Source organism: Tinamus guttatus, unplaced genomic scaffold (genome assembly GCF_059628265.1).
Source record: "Tinamus guttatus ecotype Peru unplaced genomic scaffold, ASM5962826v1 Tinamus_guttatus_pri_ptg000155l, whole genome shotgun sequence".
NCBI lineage: Eukaryota > Metazoa > Chordata > Aves > Tinamiformes > Tinamidae > Tinamus > Tinamus guttatus.
The window spans coordinates 7,046,822-7,063,701 of record NW_028288689.1 but is presented as its reverse complement, the minus strand read 5'-3'; the positions used below and the strand labels follow the sequence as shown (position 1 = coordinate 7,063,701).

The 16,880-nt window shown below is 49.2% G+C and overlaps 1 protein-coding gene across 1 annotated transcript; it reads left to right on the top strand.

Annotated features, from left to right (window-relative positions):
• The first annotated feature begins 1,312 nt into the window (after positions 1–1,312).
• DELE1 (DAP3 binding cell death enhancer 1) lies at positions 1,313–16,484 on the top strand. Its single transcript, XM_088522716.1, has 10 exons — positions 1,313–1,355; positions 1,594–1,731; positions 1,874–1,996; positions 9,989–10,102; positions 10,786–10,928; positions 11,598–11,756; positions 13,482–13,574; positions 15,645–15,801; positions 16,053–16,305; positions 16,339–16,484. Exons 1-10 carry the CDS (start codon positions 1,313–1,315, stop codon positions 16,391–16,393), a joined length of 1,278 nt encoding a protein of 425 aa, XP_088378842.1. The 3' UTR covers positions 16,394–16,484.
• The last annotated feature ends 396 nt before the right edge of the window (positions 16,485–16,880 follow it).

Sequence of the window (16,880 nt, the reverse complement as noted above, 5' to 3'; positions counted from 1 at the left end):
TGAAGCGACTCTTTGTGGCCCACACAACTCACACCCCTCTCTGACATTTATTCCTTCAGCCTTGGTGCCCCAACCACTCACTCCTCTGACTTGTAATTAAGGTATTAAGGCAAATCTGAGGTTGAAAAGGATAAATGGTTTGTGTTGTATTCAACACTAAAACAAACAAACAAACAAAAAAAAAACTATTGAAAACCAAAAGATACTCGGTGGTTGGAGCAAACTTTCAAGCCTAGAAGGATGAGCAGTTTCATATCTTCTGGAAAGCTCCAACTTGCAGCCAGCCAAGAAGGAAACAGGAATAACGCTGACGAAGGGCTAAGCATCTGTAACGAGCACTGCCAGGCCAAGGAAGGCCGTTTTGTGGGAAAAGAGACAGTCAGAATGACGGAGAATCCCTACCCACAGGGCACAACTGTGCGCACAGTCCAGCAGGGACAAGCAGAGGGCAGGAACCCTCCTGGTGCAGAAGGAAGCTCTGGAGAGCACAAACCTCCTCCGAGCTCCCACTGCGCTCACCTGGGAACTCTGCCACCTCCTGTTGCAACACAGCCGAAACAATGATGCAAATACAGCCAAAGCGATCCTGTAAGAACACTGTCCATCTTACAGTGCAAGCTGGCTGGTGACCTAGGCGAAGGCAAGTTTACACAGAAGCTTTCCATTCACAAGCATGTACACACACTTACACTCATTTCCCATTTTGGAGCGTCTTTAATTGGATTATTGATTACTGGAATGCCAACCGACTGCTTCTGATCACACCCAAACTTACCTGTTATTCCTGTAAGGAAAGACCTCCCAGAGAGAGACCAGACAAGATGCTCCCAGACAAGAGACCCCCTGCCCCCCGCCCCCGAGGGACCTCCTGGGCTTCCAAGGGACCCTACACACACACACGCACACACACGCACACGCACGCACACGCACACCCGGAGCACCAGATGAGAGACCAGGCAGCACTGAGGCCACGGCCATGCCTCCCTGCCGCCCCAACCCTGCAGGAGCCCGACGAGGCGCCCCTGGACTCTTCCCTCTCCCGCACAGCCCTTCCCGGGCGGCCCCACCACCCGCGACCCCCTGACAGGCGGCGCGGCGCGGCCCCTCTAGCCAGCGCCCGCCGCTCTATGGCTCGCGCCGAGCGGCCTCCCGCGCTTTTCCCGCGCGCCGCCGAGGGGGCGGAGCCGGCCCGTCTAGCCCCTCTCTATGGTGCGCGCCGCTCTAGCCCGCTGCGCCTGACGTGCTCTGCGGGCCCGAGGTCCCTTACCGGGCCCGCGGCCTGCTCCGCCTGTGCCCTATGGTCCCCGGCGGCATGTGGCGCCTGCTGCTGGGCCGCGGCTGGGCGCGGGCGGGCGGTGGCGGCCTCGCCTCCTGCCCGCAGCCCCCCGGCCCCGAGCGGTGAGTGCGGCCCGGCTGGGCTGGGTTGCGGGGGCTGCCGCCGGGCGCCTGTGAGGGGCGGCCGCGGCGGCGGCTGTCGCTCATTACCGGTATCCCCAGCCCCAGCGGGCGGCAGCGCGAGGGCCCCAGGGCGGAGCGGGCCCTGCCCCGGCTCGTGCCCCGCTACTCCGTGGCGGACGCCGTGACCTGGGTGAGCACCGGGGCGCGGGGGGCGCGGGCGTTGCGGGGGCGGCCGGCCGCGCTCACGCTGTCCGCTCCCGCAGGGCGCCCTGGCCGCGCTGCTGCTGCAGCTCGCGCGGCAGCTCTGCTGGCTGCGCCCGCTGCCCGAGGCCTGCAGGGAGCGCGGGGCGCCGCGGCTGCTGCGGGGCCCGCTGCCCGCCCGCCGCGCAGGTCAGTCCCCGCGCCCTGCCCGCTGTCCGCCTGTCGCGGCCCGCGGGGCCCGGCGGACACCCCCGCGCTGTGCTCTGCCTTGCAGCGGCCGGCGAAGGCCCCGGCGAGAGGCAGCGCTGGGCCCGCTGCCCGCAGGGAGCCCCTCCGGACACCGCGCCAGGGATCCCCGCGTCGGGGCGAGCGGGGAGCCGGCCCCGCGCGGACGCAGGTACGTGCAGGGCAGAAGGGCTGGCAAGGGGCCGCGAGGCAGAGTCCGGAGGCATCACACGCGGCGGGTGTTTCTCAAGGGTCACGCGGTTTTGCCTGACGTAGCTGCCAGGGTACAACGTGCTCCTGCTGTCCCAAAGGAGGGCAGCGAAGCTGGCGAGGGGGCTGCAGCACAGACCCCTCAAGGAGCGGCCACGGGAGCGGGGTTGTTCGGTCTACAGAAGAGGAGGCCCGGGGGACACCTTACCGCCCTGTACAACCACCTGAAAGGGGGTTGTAGCGAGGCGGATCGGGCTCTTCTCCAGAATAACTGTGGATAGGACAAGAGAAATGGCCTCGTTGCACCAGGGGAGGTTCAGGGGGGATATGAGGACAAATTTCTACAGAAAAAGAGCAGTCGAGCATTGGGACAGGCTGACTAGGGAAGTGGTGGAGTCACCATCCCTGGAAGTGTCCAGGAAAAGTGCAGATGAGACACTCCAAGAAGCCTTGATGATCGTGAAGGCCTTTTCCAGCCATGATGTGACATTGTTTGCAGTGAAGAGGGTTCAGGAGAAGAAAGCAACAGCAACCTGGAGGATGAAACTGAGGGAGTTTGTGTCGTCCTAGAGGATGAAGACATATTTATGAGCGCTTATGCTGTAGAAAAGAGCGTGGGAGGAGGCATCAAAGGCATACTTATTTTAATAAGCCTTATAGGAATAGAAATATACACTTCAAAAGAATGGAAGGAATTCCAGGGAAGCATGTCCTAATGTAGTAAATTAAAGCTGTATCAGGAAGGCTCAGGTAAGGCCTACAACAGGGTTGCTCACTACATCCCGCTCACCGCCGATACACAGACCATGTAGGGTGTTCTGGGAAAGGTCAGACAGGTTCCCAATTCTTTGTTTTCTGCCAATTTTTTGACTTCATTTTGTGCTGATTTAAACTACTGCCCGTGGCTGCTCATCAAAGCCATCTTCTGCCAGAGGTTACCATTCCCATACGTAGGCAAATGGAGCATTTTGTTTCCATGTTTCCTAATTAGCTCTAGGAAAGCAGCCAGGTTAATTTACCTAGGCTGCCAATTAGACTGTTTAACCCATCTGCTTTTGCCTGAAGCAGATTAAGAAGTGCTCAAATACGCTGCCTTGCTGGCAGATTACTGGACAGGGAGCTCTGGGAGAAGTGGTGGAGAGTGAATGGAGACGGTGCTGTCCTCAGCACAGCTGAACACCCACAAGTGGATCCGTGCCTGTGTCTGACAGACAGTTCCTTACCGAGAGTCAATGTGAGACGCTTAGAGGCAAACTGATAAACTGAACAGTGACAAGTCACTAGGGCCACGTGCTCTGTGTGGGCTCTAGGGCCACCGAGTCACATGTCTAGAAGGGAGCCATTTCTCCAACCTGATTGCTCCGTTACATGAGACTTAATGGAGAACAGGGTTGTATTTTGTAAATCTCTTATTTTTTTTTAAGGAATCAACAGGCACATGGAACAAGGTTGTCCATTTTTTAGCATTCTGAAAGTCTTTCACGAAGGACCTGCCTCAAAGTCATCCAAGGAGATGAGACTGATGGGAGGGACAAAGGAGGGATCTCTCTTTGGATAGAAACTCATTAAAGTATAAGAAATAGTTTTCACAATTGAGAGGTATTACCAGTGAATTCTCCTAATACTTTGTTGACACCCTTTCTGTTCAGGGCAGTCAGCAGCGATTTGGAAAAAGGAGGTGACAAATGAGGTGACAAAAGAAGCAAGTGACACAAAATTATTCAGGACAGCCAAACTGCAAAAGATTGTGCAAGAACTAGCAACAGGGCAACTCCAAGGTAGGTTGAAGTCATGTGCACAGGGGAGAACAGCTGTAAATAGACATACAGCGTGAGGAGTGTCAAATTAATGATGACATTAAGGCAGGGACATTTAAAGTCACTGTGAATGTTCTTGAAAATGTTAAGTCACTGCTCAGCAGCGGGTAGACAAACAAAATGTACTTATTATAAAGGAAAGGATTAAGAACAAAACAGGTAGGTCTGCCTATAGATCTGTGCCAGTGATGCAGCTGCATGTTGGATTCTCAATGAAGCTAAAACATCTTGTCTTGAAAGCAGTAATGAAAATGTTATAGAAAAGGACAAGGATGCAATGGTATATGAAGAGACTGACTCTTCAGCTTAAAAAGAAGTGACTGAAAGAGGGTGTGCCAGTGGTCTACAAAACTAAAAATATTGGGAGGAAGTGAATAGGGAATTTTTCTTCATACACGTGCAGGTAGGTGACATAAAAAAAGGTCAAGTTTAAGTCTGAAAAGGACAACAGGCCGTACTTGCTTTCCCACTGCACAGGTAAATTGTGGAACTCATTGCTACAGGTCCATACTATAAATGGGTTCCAGAAAAGAATTGGGTAAAATCACACATCCAAATTAAACTGAGTAGGTCCGACCAAACTCTCCTGCTCAGGAGGTTGCAGAGCTGATTGCTAGAAGGTTCTGTGTGGCAAAGCATCGCTTGATGGTGCCTCTGCCTTACGCTTTCTGCCCAAGCATCCACTGCTGTCAGTTGTCAGAGATAACTCGCTGATTTGCCTCCATTCACTACGTCAGTCCTCACGTTACATTGTCACATTATGCTCTGTATCCATTTTGTGGAAACTTGCTGGGAAAAGTCCATGTAAAGAGATGCAGCAAGTTTACCCTTTCCAGTAGGAATTCAGCTGCGAAGGAATGTGAGGCCAGCTGAGCAGAAACGAGGGAGGGACAGGATGCCGGGCAGGTCACGTAGGGGAATCTGATGGAAAAGTCTTGCCATAAGGGAACGGAAACCAGAGCCAAATGCACCTGCACTTCTCCAGTTTGCCGTAGCCAACAGTAGCAAAGGACCTCCTGGGGGTTTATCACATCCTCGTTCCTTCTTCCAGTTGTTCAGTGGATTTGCAGAGTTATTGGTCTCCGTGCAGAGTCACAACCTGCAGTTGGTGTCAGCTCCTCCATTATCTCCAGCCACAAAGGTCTTCGTGAGGGTTCCAGGCATCCTGGCTTTGCAGATGAGCCATCCCAGCTTTAACATAAAGTGAGACAGGATCTAATGTTTTTACTGTGTTCAGAAAGAAAACTTCAGGAAATACCTTTGGAAGTTGCTTCTAGGTATAGCATTCTAGGTATTGCCATTAATGAGTCTTCAGTTGCATGATCTTTTTTTTATGGGATTCGTGTCTCATTCAGAGCTCTTTTTTTTTCCCCCCTCCTTTTTCTCCTTTTTTTTCCTTTTTTTCCTTTTTTTTTTCCCAGAAAATGCACACTGTGAACAGGTGGTTGATTACAGCCAGTCTCAGTGTTAAAGCGACTGAACACTGCCCCGGGAAACTGTATTTTACCCCTGTCAGAACTGTAAAATTCCTCATTTCAGTTCTGAGTTTATAGACATCTCACAAGTGTTCTCATTTTGAAGCACAAAGAAACCAACTGGAAACACTAGATTTTTCCATGAGCCCCAAATCCTGGATTTTGGCCAGCTCCAGTTGTGAGTTCATTCTTGTGAGGCGTTTGGTTGTTCTGGGATCAGCAACATAGACAGTCTGTGAGAAGCTTAGTAATTCTGCATTTGGAGGTAGGTTGCAATAACATTTGATAAGTACAGGATGAGCAGTGAGGGAATACAAAATATTTACTAGCTGCTGAATATTTAAGCGTTGTGCATCCAGTGCACAGAAAGCTGCAAGATAACATGGAAGAAAGCACGTGCAGTCATGTTGTGTTATAATGCATATTTAAAGAGGTAGAATTACAGAAAGTTTTAACTGTAGTATTTCCTTTTTGTGTGTGCTTTGAACACATAACTGTATGATATCTTAAAAATAATGTATCATAGTTCTGTGTGAGCAGCGTGGCACTGAATTTGTGCAGAGCACAGATGCTGTGAAGCTCTGCCCAGTCTCCCAGTGACCTTACACTGGGAAATGCAAAACAAACTAGTGGGATGAGTTTCTTTAAGTAATGTTATCCTGAAGGTTAATATAAACCAGTGTTCTCTTTCTGCTGAAAGAGAATGGGATTCTTTGCTGCCTGGGGGTGCTTTTATTTTTCTGGTTACGGTTGAAGCAACATAACCAATGTGCTTAGGTTGTGTGCCTGGTTTTCAGGCAGCTGCCGGGAAGCAAGAGAAGTCTTGGAAAAGTTCTGCTTTGGGGTTTGCCTAGCCCCAAGTCCAGTTTCAGATTTGTCTTCTGGGAGAATTCTTCAGTCTGGTCCGGAAATAGGGAAGGGACCAAGTGTCAGACTCATTTGATCCCTGTGTCACCTTGCAGTAGTTCCCCTGCTCTCTAGGATTAGTAACTGTAATCTAGGGAGATTACGGGGAGTTGAGGGAGCAGGGATTTACTGTGGGAGAGGGACGAGGGACAGGTCCGAGAGCTGACAGAGTCCAGAATTGGCTTCTGCTGGTTTTTCGTGGGGTAGTAACTACCCCAAATCACAGCATGTTTTTTTCCCAATGACAGTAAAAGACAAATCTCTGACTTAGGAGTAGATGCCTGTGCCAAATATAAAGAGCCTTGAGGGCATGAAAGTTAGAAATGCTTCTTAACAAACACTTGGCAGAATTTTTAACACAGACTTTTTCTTTCTTAATTTGCTGTTTTATGTATGTTAAAAATAAATTGCATCGTAAGAGAAATACCTGAACAAGCAACAAAGGCTTACAGTGACAAAGATCAGGTAATTTTCTGTATGCTCTGAAAATAAATGTAAAGCAGAACTAATAGGAGTTTGGAGATGGCATTGCTTTGGGCAGGACAGTAAATGGAAACGGTGTTTGCCGGGGCGATCTTGCTCGCCCGGTGAGTGGGGCTCATCCAGATCATGTAGCCAGAGGGCAACTTGTTCATCTAGGAGTGACGAGGCCGCACGGGGAACGTTGGTCACAGCTGTGTGCCCCGTGAGAGGGTGCAGCCCCGAGGAGCCAGCGCACGCTCACTCGTGTCCCTCTGCCAGCACAAGCGTTTGCGGAGCCGTACGGAGCAGGGAATTGAGGACCTGGACTCCCAAAAGGCCTGAATTTCCTTTTTTCACTCAGATTAGTTCCCTGTTCAGCAGCCACAAAGCTTTCAAGGGAGGCACTGGGTGGACTGTATCCTGCTAAGAAATTGCACAGAAAATAAGTAATCCAGGAAAGGATTTAGGCGTTCGGATAGGCAAACCCCAAAGCATGGGAGCTTGGCATGATGCCTTCGCCAGGAATCCAGTTCTGATACATATACACAAGGCAGCTGTAAATACTAAGGAGGCAGCTTGATCCTCCCTGTGACATGGTGAGACTGATGCAATGTCCTCACAATGTTGAAAATTCAGAAATAGCAGCAAAAAAAAGTCATAAATTAATCAACTCAAGGAGAAAGGAGTTGAAAGACATGGACGATTCAGTCTGTTTAGAATCACAAAAAAGAATCAAGAGGGATTGATGAGTTATATCAGGACTTTCAAACGGAGAATGAGCTTTTTTAGGAAAGAAAGAAAAAGCCTGGCAAGAGCAAGTGCCTGGGAGCAGAAACCAGATGTATTTTAATGTGAAATGAAGCACGGATTTTTAGAGGTGATTGCGAGATAACGGGAACAAACTCCCGAAGGAAGTGAAGGGTTCTCTAGTTTTGGTGTCATTAAATCAGGACTTGGGGCCTTTCTGTAAGAGGGATATTAGCCCGATGCAGGTTACAGGCTCTGATGGGATGTATTCACGTGGTGCCATGTTGCTCATGATGCAGAGGTCAGAGTCTATTCTTAAAATCTCCGGGCATTTTTTCAGTCCTCTGGAAAAGAGCTGTGGAGTAGACAGGATGGGAGGAGGAGGAGGGGATGAAGATACAGTGTTGCTGAACCCCCTGCCTTTTTATTCTTTCTTTTTAATGCAGGAGAGCTCCCAATTCCTGAGTGCTGCAGCCCAGAACCGGCCCCACACGGGACGCAGGTTTGTTCCCTGTTTGCCTTCCCCTGCTCTGCTCCCAAGGTCCCTGGAGTGCAGGAAGGCATCTCAAGTCAAGCACAGCTCAAACAGCTTGCTCCTGGGAAGGCTCTTTTCTGCCCTGCACAGAGAAAGGCCCGGGGAATGAGAGACAATATCCTTCCCTCTGCTTTAGCCAGGACAAAATTCCAGGGACTCCGGAGTGGCATCCCCATCCTAGAATCATAGAATCATAGAATGCTTAGGGTTGGAAGGGACCTCTAGAGATCATCTAGTCCAACCCCCCTGCATACGCAGGGACACCTAAAGCACGTGGCGCAGGACTGCATCCAAGCGGGTTTTGAAGATCTCCAGAGAAGGAGACTCCACAACCTCTCTGGGCAGCCTGTTCCAGTGCTCTGTCACCCTCACTGTTAAGAAATTTTTCCTTAAGTTCCTATGGAATTTTTGATGTTTCAGTTTCCGGCCATTTCCTCTAGTCCTATCAGTGGCCACCACTGAAAAGAGACCATGACCGTCCTCTGCACTCCCTCCCTTGAGGTATTTATATACACTGATTAGATCCCCTCTCAGCCTTCTCTTCTCCAGGCTGAACAGGCCCAGCTCCCTCAGCCTCTCCTCATAGGGCAGATGTTCCAGGCCCCTGATCATCCTTGTAGCCCTGCGCTGGACTCTCTCCAGCAGCTCCACATCCCTCTTGTACTGTGGAGCCCAGAACTGGACACAGTACTCCAGATGCGGCCTCACCATCCTTTCAGACATCTGTGTAGCAGGATGCCAGTAAAGAGGTATGGGAGGAAACCTGAGGGAAAAAAAAAAAAAAACAAGCAAAAATAACCCCAACAGCCCAGTAGCACCCGTCTGTTCCTGCGTGTTGGCATCTCGGTGCCATCGTTCGGTGGGTCACTATATGCTCTTGCTATTTGAGTTTGCATCAGACAGTTCATGACTGCAGAGGATGGTGTCAGTCCTCCCAAGGCTGCAGATTGGGACTGGGTCTTGCCAGAGAAAGGAAGAGAAATACTTTGGGCTGGAGGAGGATACGTCTGGTTGAGAGTCCTAAGAGCATCAGTCAGATTTGGTTGTGATTAAGCCTGTTAATTGCTTGCGATTCAGTCTTAGGTGCAGATAATTTCCTGTTTTACAAGTAAGTCAGCTGAGCAGCTACTCAAAGACGCTGAGCAGAACGAGGTTAGAATTCCAGGTCCTCTCTTTGACATGGAGGTGACCCGTGATCCACTGGCACTTAGGTGTTACCTGTGACATGTCACTGGGGTGTAGACCCAGCTCCCCATCCTAGAAAGAGCCACCTCTTAGCCAGACTTAGCTAGTGGGTCTGGTCGCAGGGGCACTCAGGAGAGGCCTTGAGTCAATCCGTGTTTTATCCTCTTGGGAGCAGCTCTGAGAGCTGCCTGGGCAGAAAAGGTGTTGGATGGACAAGGGGCTTTTTTGTAATATGACTTCTCGAGTCGAGAGGCATCTCCGGGTGGGTGCAGTATGCACTGTTGCCACTCGATGGCACTAAATTTGTATGCAAGCTTGGAAACTAAAGCTGTAGGCTCGGCTAATCCTCCTCCCTCCCAGAGCTGTGGCAAAGGAAAAAATACTGTTCATTACTAAGGAAGAAAAGGAAATCCTGCACAGCAGAGACAGTGGATTAGGAGTGTGCAGTGTTGAGTAAGCTGACAGCTCAGGCTCAGTTTGAATCATGTAAAGATATAGAAATATGTCAGTGCGTGTTTGGCAGAGAGAAATGCTGTTTGTGCCATTGAGCAGGACAGAGGAGGGAGAAAGGGCTGACGTTCCCCTCGAGGAGGGGAGCTCTGGTTATGTCTGAGAGGCAAAACCACCTTCCTGGCCAGAGTGGAGGGGAGCAGTGTCCCAAGAGCTTCCCTGAGCAGATGTCCATAGGGGACAGGGCAACCTTTTGTGACCCATGACACCAATTTAACTCATGCTCTTGATTGCAGCCAGACGGTACAAATATGTCACACGGCTCCCTAGAAAGGATCTCCTGTAGCATTTGCGCCTTTTTGATGTCTAATAACTTTCTTTTTCTTTGACTCCTCAGAGTGACCTAGCACGACAAGGACATTTAGAGGAAGCTGCTTTCCAATTGCAGCAGATTTTCCGAATTGATATTTCCATTGCATTCAACATCCTTGGTAATGTGGTCTCAGTTCTGTTTTGTCCTTAAACCATATTTTTCTCCTTTTGGAGGACCTCCAAATTGTTGCAGATGGCATATACCCAAAGCTGAAGCCTCCTTTCAGCAATTTCAACTGTGCTTTGAGAGATTTATTGCCCTTTGTCCCATTCTGCCACCTGATTTATATCAGTGCATTTAAATCCAGGGTTGGTTGAAGCCTGCACTGTTGTTCTGACATCTGTAGTTGGAAATTAAGTAATATCTGTTTTTTTGTAACATGAGCTGTCCTGTCTTTGCAGCTCCTTTTTCAGTGTCTGAGGTCTCAGTCTTCCTGGCAGGCTGAAAAAGAGTCACAGCTCTAAGGAAAGTTGAAGTAAGATTCAGCAACCTAGAGGCCAGGGATTTTATTTTCTAGTAAATCCCTAGTTGCAGCACTAGAGAAGGGGTCACTCAACATATGTGAATCATATATTGAGCAAGTCCTTCTTTCTTCTATGCAATGGGACTAGAAAAATCCCTAAAGCATTGACTTGCTGTTGGGCCTGGGGATACTTTTTAGTCTGAAGTGGGGCCCAGTGAAAGCAAATTGAACTACTTGGCATGGGACAAGGAAGGCCTAGTAGCTGGAGGAGAGTTGCTGTGTCTTTTTGCTGATTCTTTTTGTCCATTTTCTCTTTTTCTACCTTGCCTTCTTCCCAGGGATTGAAAGCATGAGAGCCGGCCACTACAAGGCAGCCTATACCTGCTTCAAACTGGCCGCAGATCGAGGCTACAGCAAAGCCCAGTTCAATGTGGGTCTGTGTTACGAGCATGGCAGAGGCACAGAAAAAGACCTGGAAAAGGTATCTCTGTTTGTAGAGTTGTACATCTCCTGCATGGAGATGTATGGTGCACGATGATCCACTGCATGGAAGCCTTGACTGCAGAAAAATTGACATTTTAAGGCAAACAGCAGGTTTGCCATGCTGGCTTCCCTGCCGCAGATCCCCTTGGAGCTATGCTCCTGAATTCCCTACAGATGTCACATACATTTATGAGACCCCGGCCCACGTACGCATGTTGTGCCACAAGCAGCTGGAGGGCACCAAGGAGAACCCGTTACGGTGTTTAAACGGCCGCACAGCCGAAGCGCCAGTACCCTGACTACAGCCTGCCACCTAGCGCACGCTGGCTGTAGTCAGCATCTTCCTGTAGTTGTTCCAGGCAGGGCTGCTCATCCAGAAGGTCTGCAAGAGCCCCTGGTTTTGAGTAAAGCAGGGAAACAGGGAGAGCTTTGGTATTGTTGGCCCACCTCCAAAATGGAGCTTGTGACTTGTGGTGGCAGGGCTGGTTAAAAGACTCTCGTATGGTGACAGCCAGCTCTCCCACCTGAGCAATCTCCTGTATTTCAGCAGGGAAACATGGCAGGACTGCAGGGAGGTGCAACTTGGAGCTAGTCTCAGCCTGAATTGGTCTCTCGGGAGAGGAGGGATCGTAGTGCCTGAATCACACGTGTGTTTCTGTGTTTCCAGGCAGCTTTTTATTACTACCTCGCAGCCAGCAACTGCCACGCCATGGCACAGTACCGCTATGCTAGATGCCTCCTGTGCCACAGACCTGAAAATGAATGGGACAGTGTTCAGAAAGCCGTGACTTTTCTGGAGCAGGCAGCGATGGCCGGGATTACGGAGGTTAGTATCCACATAAAAGCTGAACATTTTGGTAGGAGAGAGCCAACGGAGAACCCCTCCTTTAGGATCTGAACCACAAGACATCTCAGAAAGCAGCATCTATGGGACTGAAAGCAAAATTCTTCCTATGTATGGATACCTCTGCCAGTGTATGGGATACAGCCCCACCTGCCACTTAGGTGCAGTAAGCACCTAGATACCTACAATGTCAACAGTATTGGTTTTCTGGTTTACTCTAGGCCTCTTTTTGCCCATTCCCAAAATGCTTCCAGGATTCCTTGCATACTAGTAAGTGCCAGCTCCCAGTCCCATCATGGTGTTAAAGGCATTTCCTTCTTGGCTTTTCTGCTTAAGGAAGCGATGCAGTTATAACTAATGCCCTCCGCATAAGGCTCCTTCTTACCTCACAAATGAAGAGAGAGCTCAGAAGCACCAGTTCTTACAAAGTCACACTAAGTCACTTGTTCAGTGCCAGGAGTTTCTAAGGTCTGCTGTGTTTAATAGAACAGGGACAGTCTTTCATGCCCAGAGAGCCTGCAACCAATTTTCAGTGAGCAGAAGCAACCCTATCCAGCAGATAGGGATCTGGAGCAAAGTAGAGCAGATCTAACATTCCCAGAAAGCAAAGTGTATGCCCTGTTACCACAGGTGACATCAACATCTATATTTAGGTCAAACACGTTTTGATGTTATGTGTCTAAACACAATTCACACATCTCTGTCTTCTCAGGGTAAAGAGCTGTTCAGATGACTTCAGCAGGAAGCTTCAGATCTGTCATGTTTGCAGTCAGTAACCAAGGTTCAGCAGAGAACAGGAGCCTTCCACCAGAAAATCCTGCTCTCTTGAGTGGAAATGGCTTTCCAAAGTATCTTCTGTTCCTAATTTCTAAGACTAGCCCAGTCAGGCTAATCATTCACTCTGCTCAGCAAGCATGAATCTGGTAGGAAATACTAGGGTAGGTGTCATTTGAGTGTCACCTTTGAAATCCCTTAGCTCTGAAACTAGAGCCAAACATGACCATGATCTGTCTCTCCAGAATCAATATTTAGATTGGACCATCATTTTAGGAAAACTGACCTGCAGTTGAGATTGGCTTATATCTCCTTTCGATTCCAAGAGTACAGGTCACTTTAGTGAAGGAAATTCTGCGAGATGCTTGAAGTAAGAACAGATTCTCATGATGTAGCTATGGCTTTTCAAGATGATTGATCCACACGGACCTGTGCACCCCGTGCTCCTTTTCCCACTGTTCAGGGGAAGCAGTTAGGTATTTGCTATCTTGTGTTGTGAATGCCAGTCATTCTGGCAAGACCTGTATCTCACGTAGGACACTCACACAAACTGCAGCTGCTGTAGGTATCAGTCAGTAGGCATTTACAAACACTCCAGCTAGGAACTATTCTCTGTTTCTGACTTCTGCAGTGCAGGTTGAAAGGGTATTTGGAGTCTTACAGTGTTAGTACAGTAGTTTTACAGCACATACAATGGGATTTTGGAGACCAAATGGAGTTTTCACGTTTCCCATGGACTAATTTTCTTGTGCAGTCCCTCCTCTAGCAGACTCTGCAGGCTAGTCTTGCACATGCCCTTGCTGAGATGCAAGAGAAAATGGCTTGCCCAAGCAGGAGCAGTTGCCCAAGCATGTAGATGTAGAATAAGCTAAAGAACTGGAGTATTTAAGGTGCAAAATCCTGGCTGATTTGTCTTGTGTGGTTTTGCTGCAGGCACAGGCTTATCTTGGAGTGTTCTACCTGCGGGGGCCGAAGCCTAAGGAAAAGAGAGGTCTGAAGTACTTGTTGCTGGCAGCCAGCAACGGCGTAAGTAGTGTCTCTGTAAGCTCTGATTGTTCTGAGCTGAGGCTCATTGCACGTTACAGGTAGCAGGTTCCTGGGCTTCGTGGAAGTAGGAGTGAGTGTCAGGACTTTCCTGCACTGGCTGAAAGGACAGGATGGCGCCTTGGGGAGGAAACAGGCTGTGGGGCCCAGAACCTCCAACTGTGAATGTTAGACGAGCCGTATTGGGTTGGATCAAGCCTTTAACAACAGAAAATCTGGTAGGATAAATACTGATCCCAGCAGAGCTCTGTAGAAGTCTCAGTCACAACCCTCACAGTTCTTAGACCGCAGCCCTGTTTCCCCAGCTCTCTCTTTCCCTAGTTGGTGCTGGCAGCAGTTGTATCACCAGCCCTTTGCCCCAGCTTTGGTGGTAGATGTGTGCAGAGAGTCTGTAGGACAACCCCACGTGTTCTCCTGGAGCTCCACAAATATGTCCTTTCCCATTACCCATGGCAACAGAGCCATGTGTCACCATAGTTAAAAGACTATTGGCTGTGGATGAAGCAAAGATCACAGCATTTAGCTATAACTCTCAAACAAAACCCTAAAAAAAAGTCCTTGGGTCAAGGGTTTTTTTGCAGGTTGTTGCTCTTTGCTAGGGCTAAGACAGGCCACTGGCAAACATCATTCCAAACACAATGGCACTTCAGAGAACTGTGTTTTACTTTGGTTGCTCTTTTCTGTTTTGTCCTCTCTCCATTTTGTGAGCAACCATACAGTATAAACACGTATCAAAGTGTGTTCTTGGAGAACTGTGGCTGACTCTAGATTTCAAAGTATGTCACAACCACTTATGCCATACTAGTGTGGGGATATCCTCTCCCGGCGGTCTTGTCTTTGAGGTGTTCATCATGTAAGAAGCAGCTAGGGGAATAATTCATGTTTGTTTAACCCTATGTTTTGTCACGTCTGAAGTGCCAAATCCTTCAGTGTGTTTATCTCCTCTCTCCAGAAATTCTGTGCTGTCATAAACTGAGAATTGCAACATTTTGCAAAGCACCCACTCGCTGAGTTCTCCGCTTTCCTCCACCAGCTACATCCCAGACAGCAACTCTTGCAATATGTTCCTTTCTTGCAGCTTTATTAAAGCTGTTACTTGCTACTTACTTTTTTTTGGCAAAGCCTTGTTTAAATCACACTTCTGTCAATTATACAATTTAAGTTATAATGCATATCAAGTATGGAAAATTAACTCTCCATTTGTCAGATTTTTGGAGTAGGGTCTTAATATCCCCTTGTTCCCATGTTAGGAAAAGTTCCATGTGACCATTAAGGCCCATATGGTCCTTTTAGCATCTTCACAAAACTGTCATCGTGCTTTTCAGCTATCAGTGGGACCCTTTTCCTCCTAGTGGGTCTCAAAAACAAAGTGCTCAGCCCACCCACAAACATTATTTGGATTTGGCTTTGTTGAGCCATTTGCAGTGACATCCACTATTTGCTAGTTCATTCCCAGACGCTGCTCATGTCCAAATAATGCTGATTCTTCCTCTTTAGTGCTGGTTTGCTTGACTTCATTTCCGCTGCCTGACATTTCTTGTGAAGTAGGTTTGGGTGGTGCAGAGCAGGATGCTGCTGGGCTGCTCTGCTGCAGTCCTGATGCACGGCCGGGCTGCCAGGGGGCATCCTGCAGCCTTGGCAACAAGCACCTCCGTGATGTTCTGTTCCTTAAAAGGGCTCCGTGCCAGCTGCAAAGGGCAGCCCCAGGGCGTGCTGCCAGCCTGGGTGTGAGCAGGATATGGGCGCAGTCCAGGCTGCCCCATTGCCCTTAGCTCTGCCCCCTGGTGCAACGTGGATGCTCTCGGGAGACAGCCGCTTGTTCGTTCTTATGACGCACGTTGAAGAGAAATCAGTGAATTTCACTGGAAAGGGGGTGGTAAGGAATGGAGCTGGAGGTACCTGCTGAGAGAATGTGCTCGGAGAAGGAGCTAAATGACTAAAGATACAGTCTAAGGGACCAAAGACGGAGGAGCAGCCTTAAAGAGGGTGTTAAAGACCTTTTCTCCCTTCCCATCCTGTGGTTCTCATCGCTGTGCTGTTTTCTGTGCCTAGGATTCCCAAAGCAGGTACCACGTGGGCATTTGCTACGAGAAGGGCCTCGGAGTGCAGCGGGACCTGGCCGAGGCGCTGAGGCACTATCGACAGGCAGCTGCTGCGGGGAGCAGGGACGCTCAGCAGAGAGCACGAGCAGTGGAACAGGAGCTGGAAGGTACCACAGGCAGCGGGGGATAGGGCATGTGGGCCAGCATCGTGTGCCCAAAAGAGTGGGGCCATGCGGCCAGAGGAAGGACAGCACAAGACTGTGGCAAAAAGGAGTCTTTTTTAGCTGAAGGGGTGGCTGGGAGTGCTTTTTCTTTCTCCTTTTCACTTCTTACCAGCTATTTCCAGTCAAGCTAAAGTGGCAATGCCATTCCCACAGTATGGTGCTCCATTCATATCTTGCTTTTAATATGTTTTCAGATATGGAAAGAAAGCTTTCCTCGCCTTCTGGATTAAGAAGAACATCTTCCTCTAGTCCTTGTTTCTGGGCTATGGAGCACTTGGCTGCGGGTCTCCAAGCTTCTCAGACAAGACAATCTGCCCTTACCCTGCCCCACTCTTGGAGCGCAGACAGACTCCACGTGATGACACTCAGAAGTGCAGGATGGAGCTATTCCCTGGAAAACAAGGCAAGTTCACCACAACTGCAGAATTTGGAGCCCCAGACAGTGCTGTTATTAGAACTGTTACTGGTGAGTGAAATGAGAAGGCAAAAAGAAAGGTGGACCTTCTCAGTCTACATGGCGTTGGCAGCAGGCTAGTAGTGAATGGAAAGAGAAAGCTTTTTGTTAGTGGAGCAGGAGCAATTTTGAAACACAGTGGTTCTCAAAATAAATCTTGCGGTACCTCCCATCCAGCCCCACAGCCCGACCCCCTGCCTGTAAACACAGAGACTCTCCCTGTGTTCCTGCACTTCCATTCAGAATTACTCCAACCCACCCTGTGCCCTGGTGACATGATTCGGTGTAATCATTCCAATGCATAATAATTCCATAATTGCAAATAGGTCCCCCACAGGGGTTTACAGGCTTATGGTGGACCTTACTTGCACCTTCTCCTGCTCCAAGGCAGTTTGATCTCGCTTAGGGCTTAGTGTTGCCACAGTGGTTCTGCTGCCAGCACAGTCTGGGTCTCTGTATATGGATGTAGCAAATTATTCTGCTTTAAAACCTTATTCAAGAGGTAAAAGCAAAAGGGTGGATTCTTATTATTAGAGCCAAGGAGGTGTTTTTGTGGGATATGGCTTAT

Coding starts and splice junctions, on each gene's coding strand:
- DELE1 (XM_088522716.1), top strand. CDS start 1,313: ATGTGGCGCCTGCTGCTGGGCCGCGGCTGGGCGCGGGCGGGCG. Junction 10,929..11,597: donor CAGAAAAAGACCTGGAAAAG/GTATCTCTGTTT, acceptor CTGTGTTTCCAG/GCAGCTTTTTATTACTACCT. Junction 13,575..15,644: donor TGCTGGCAGCCAGCAACGGC/GTAAGTAGTGTC, acceptor TTCTGTGCCTAG/GATTCCCAAAGCAGGTACCA.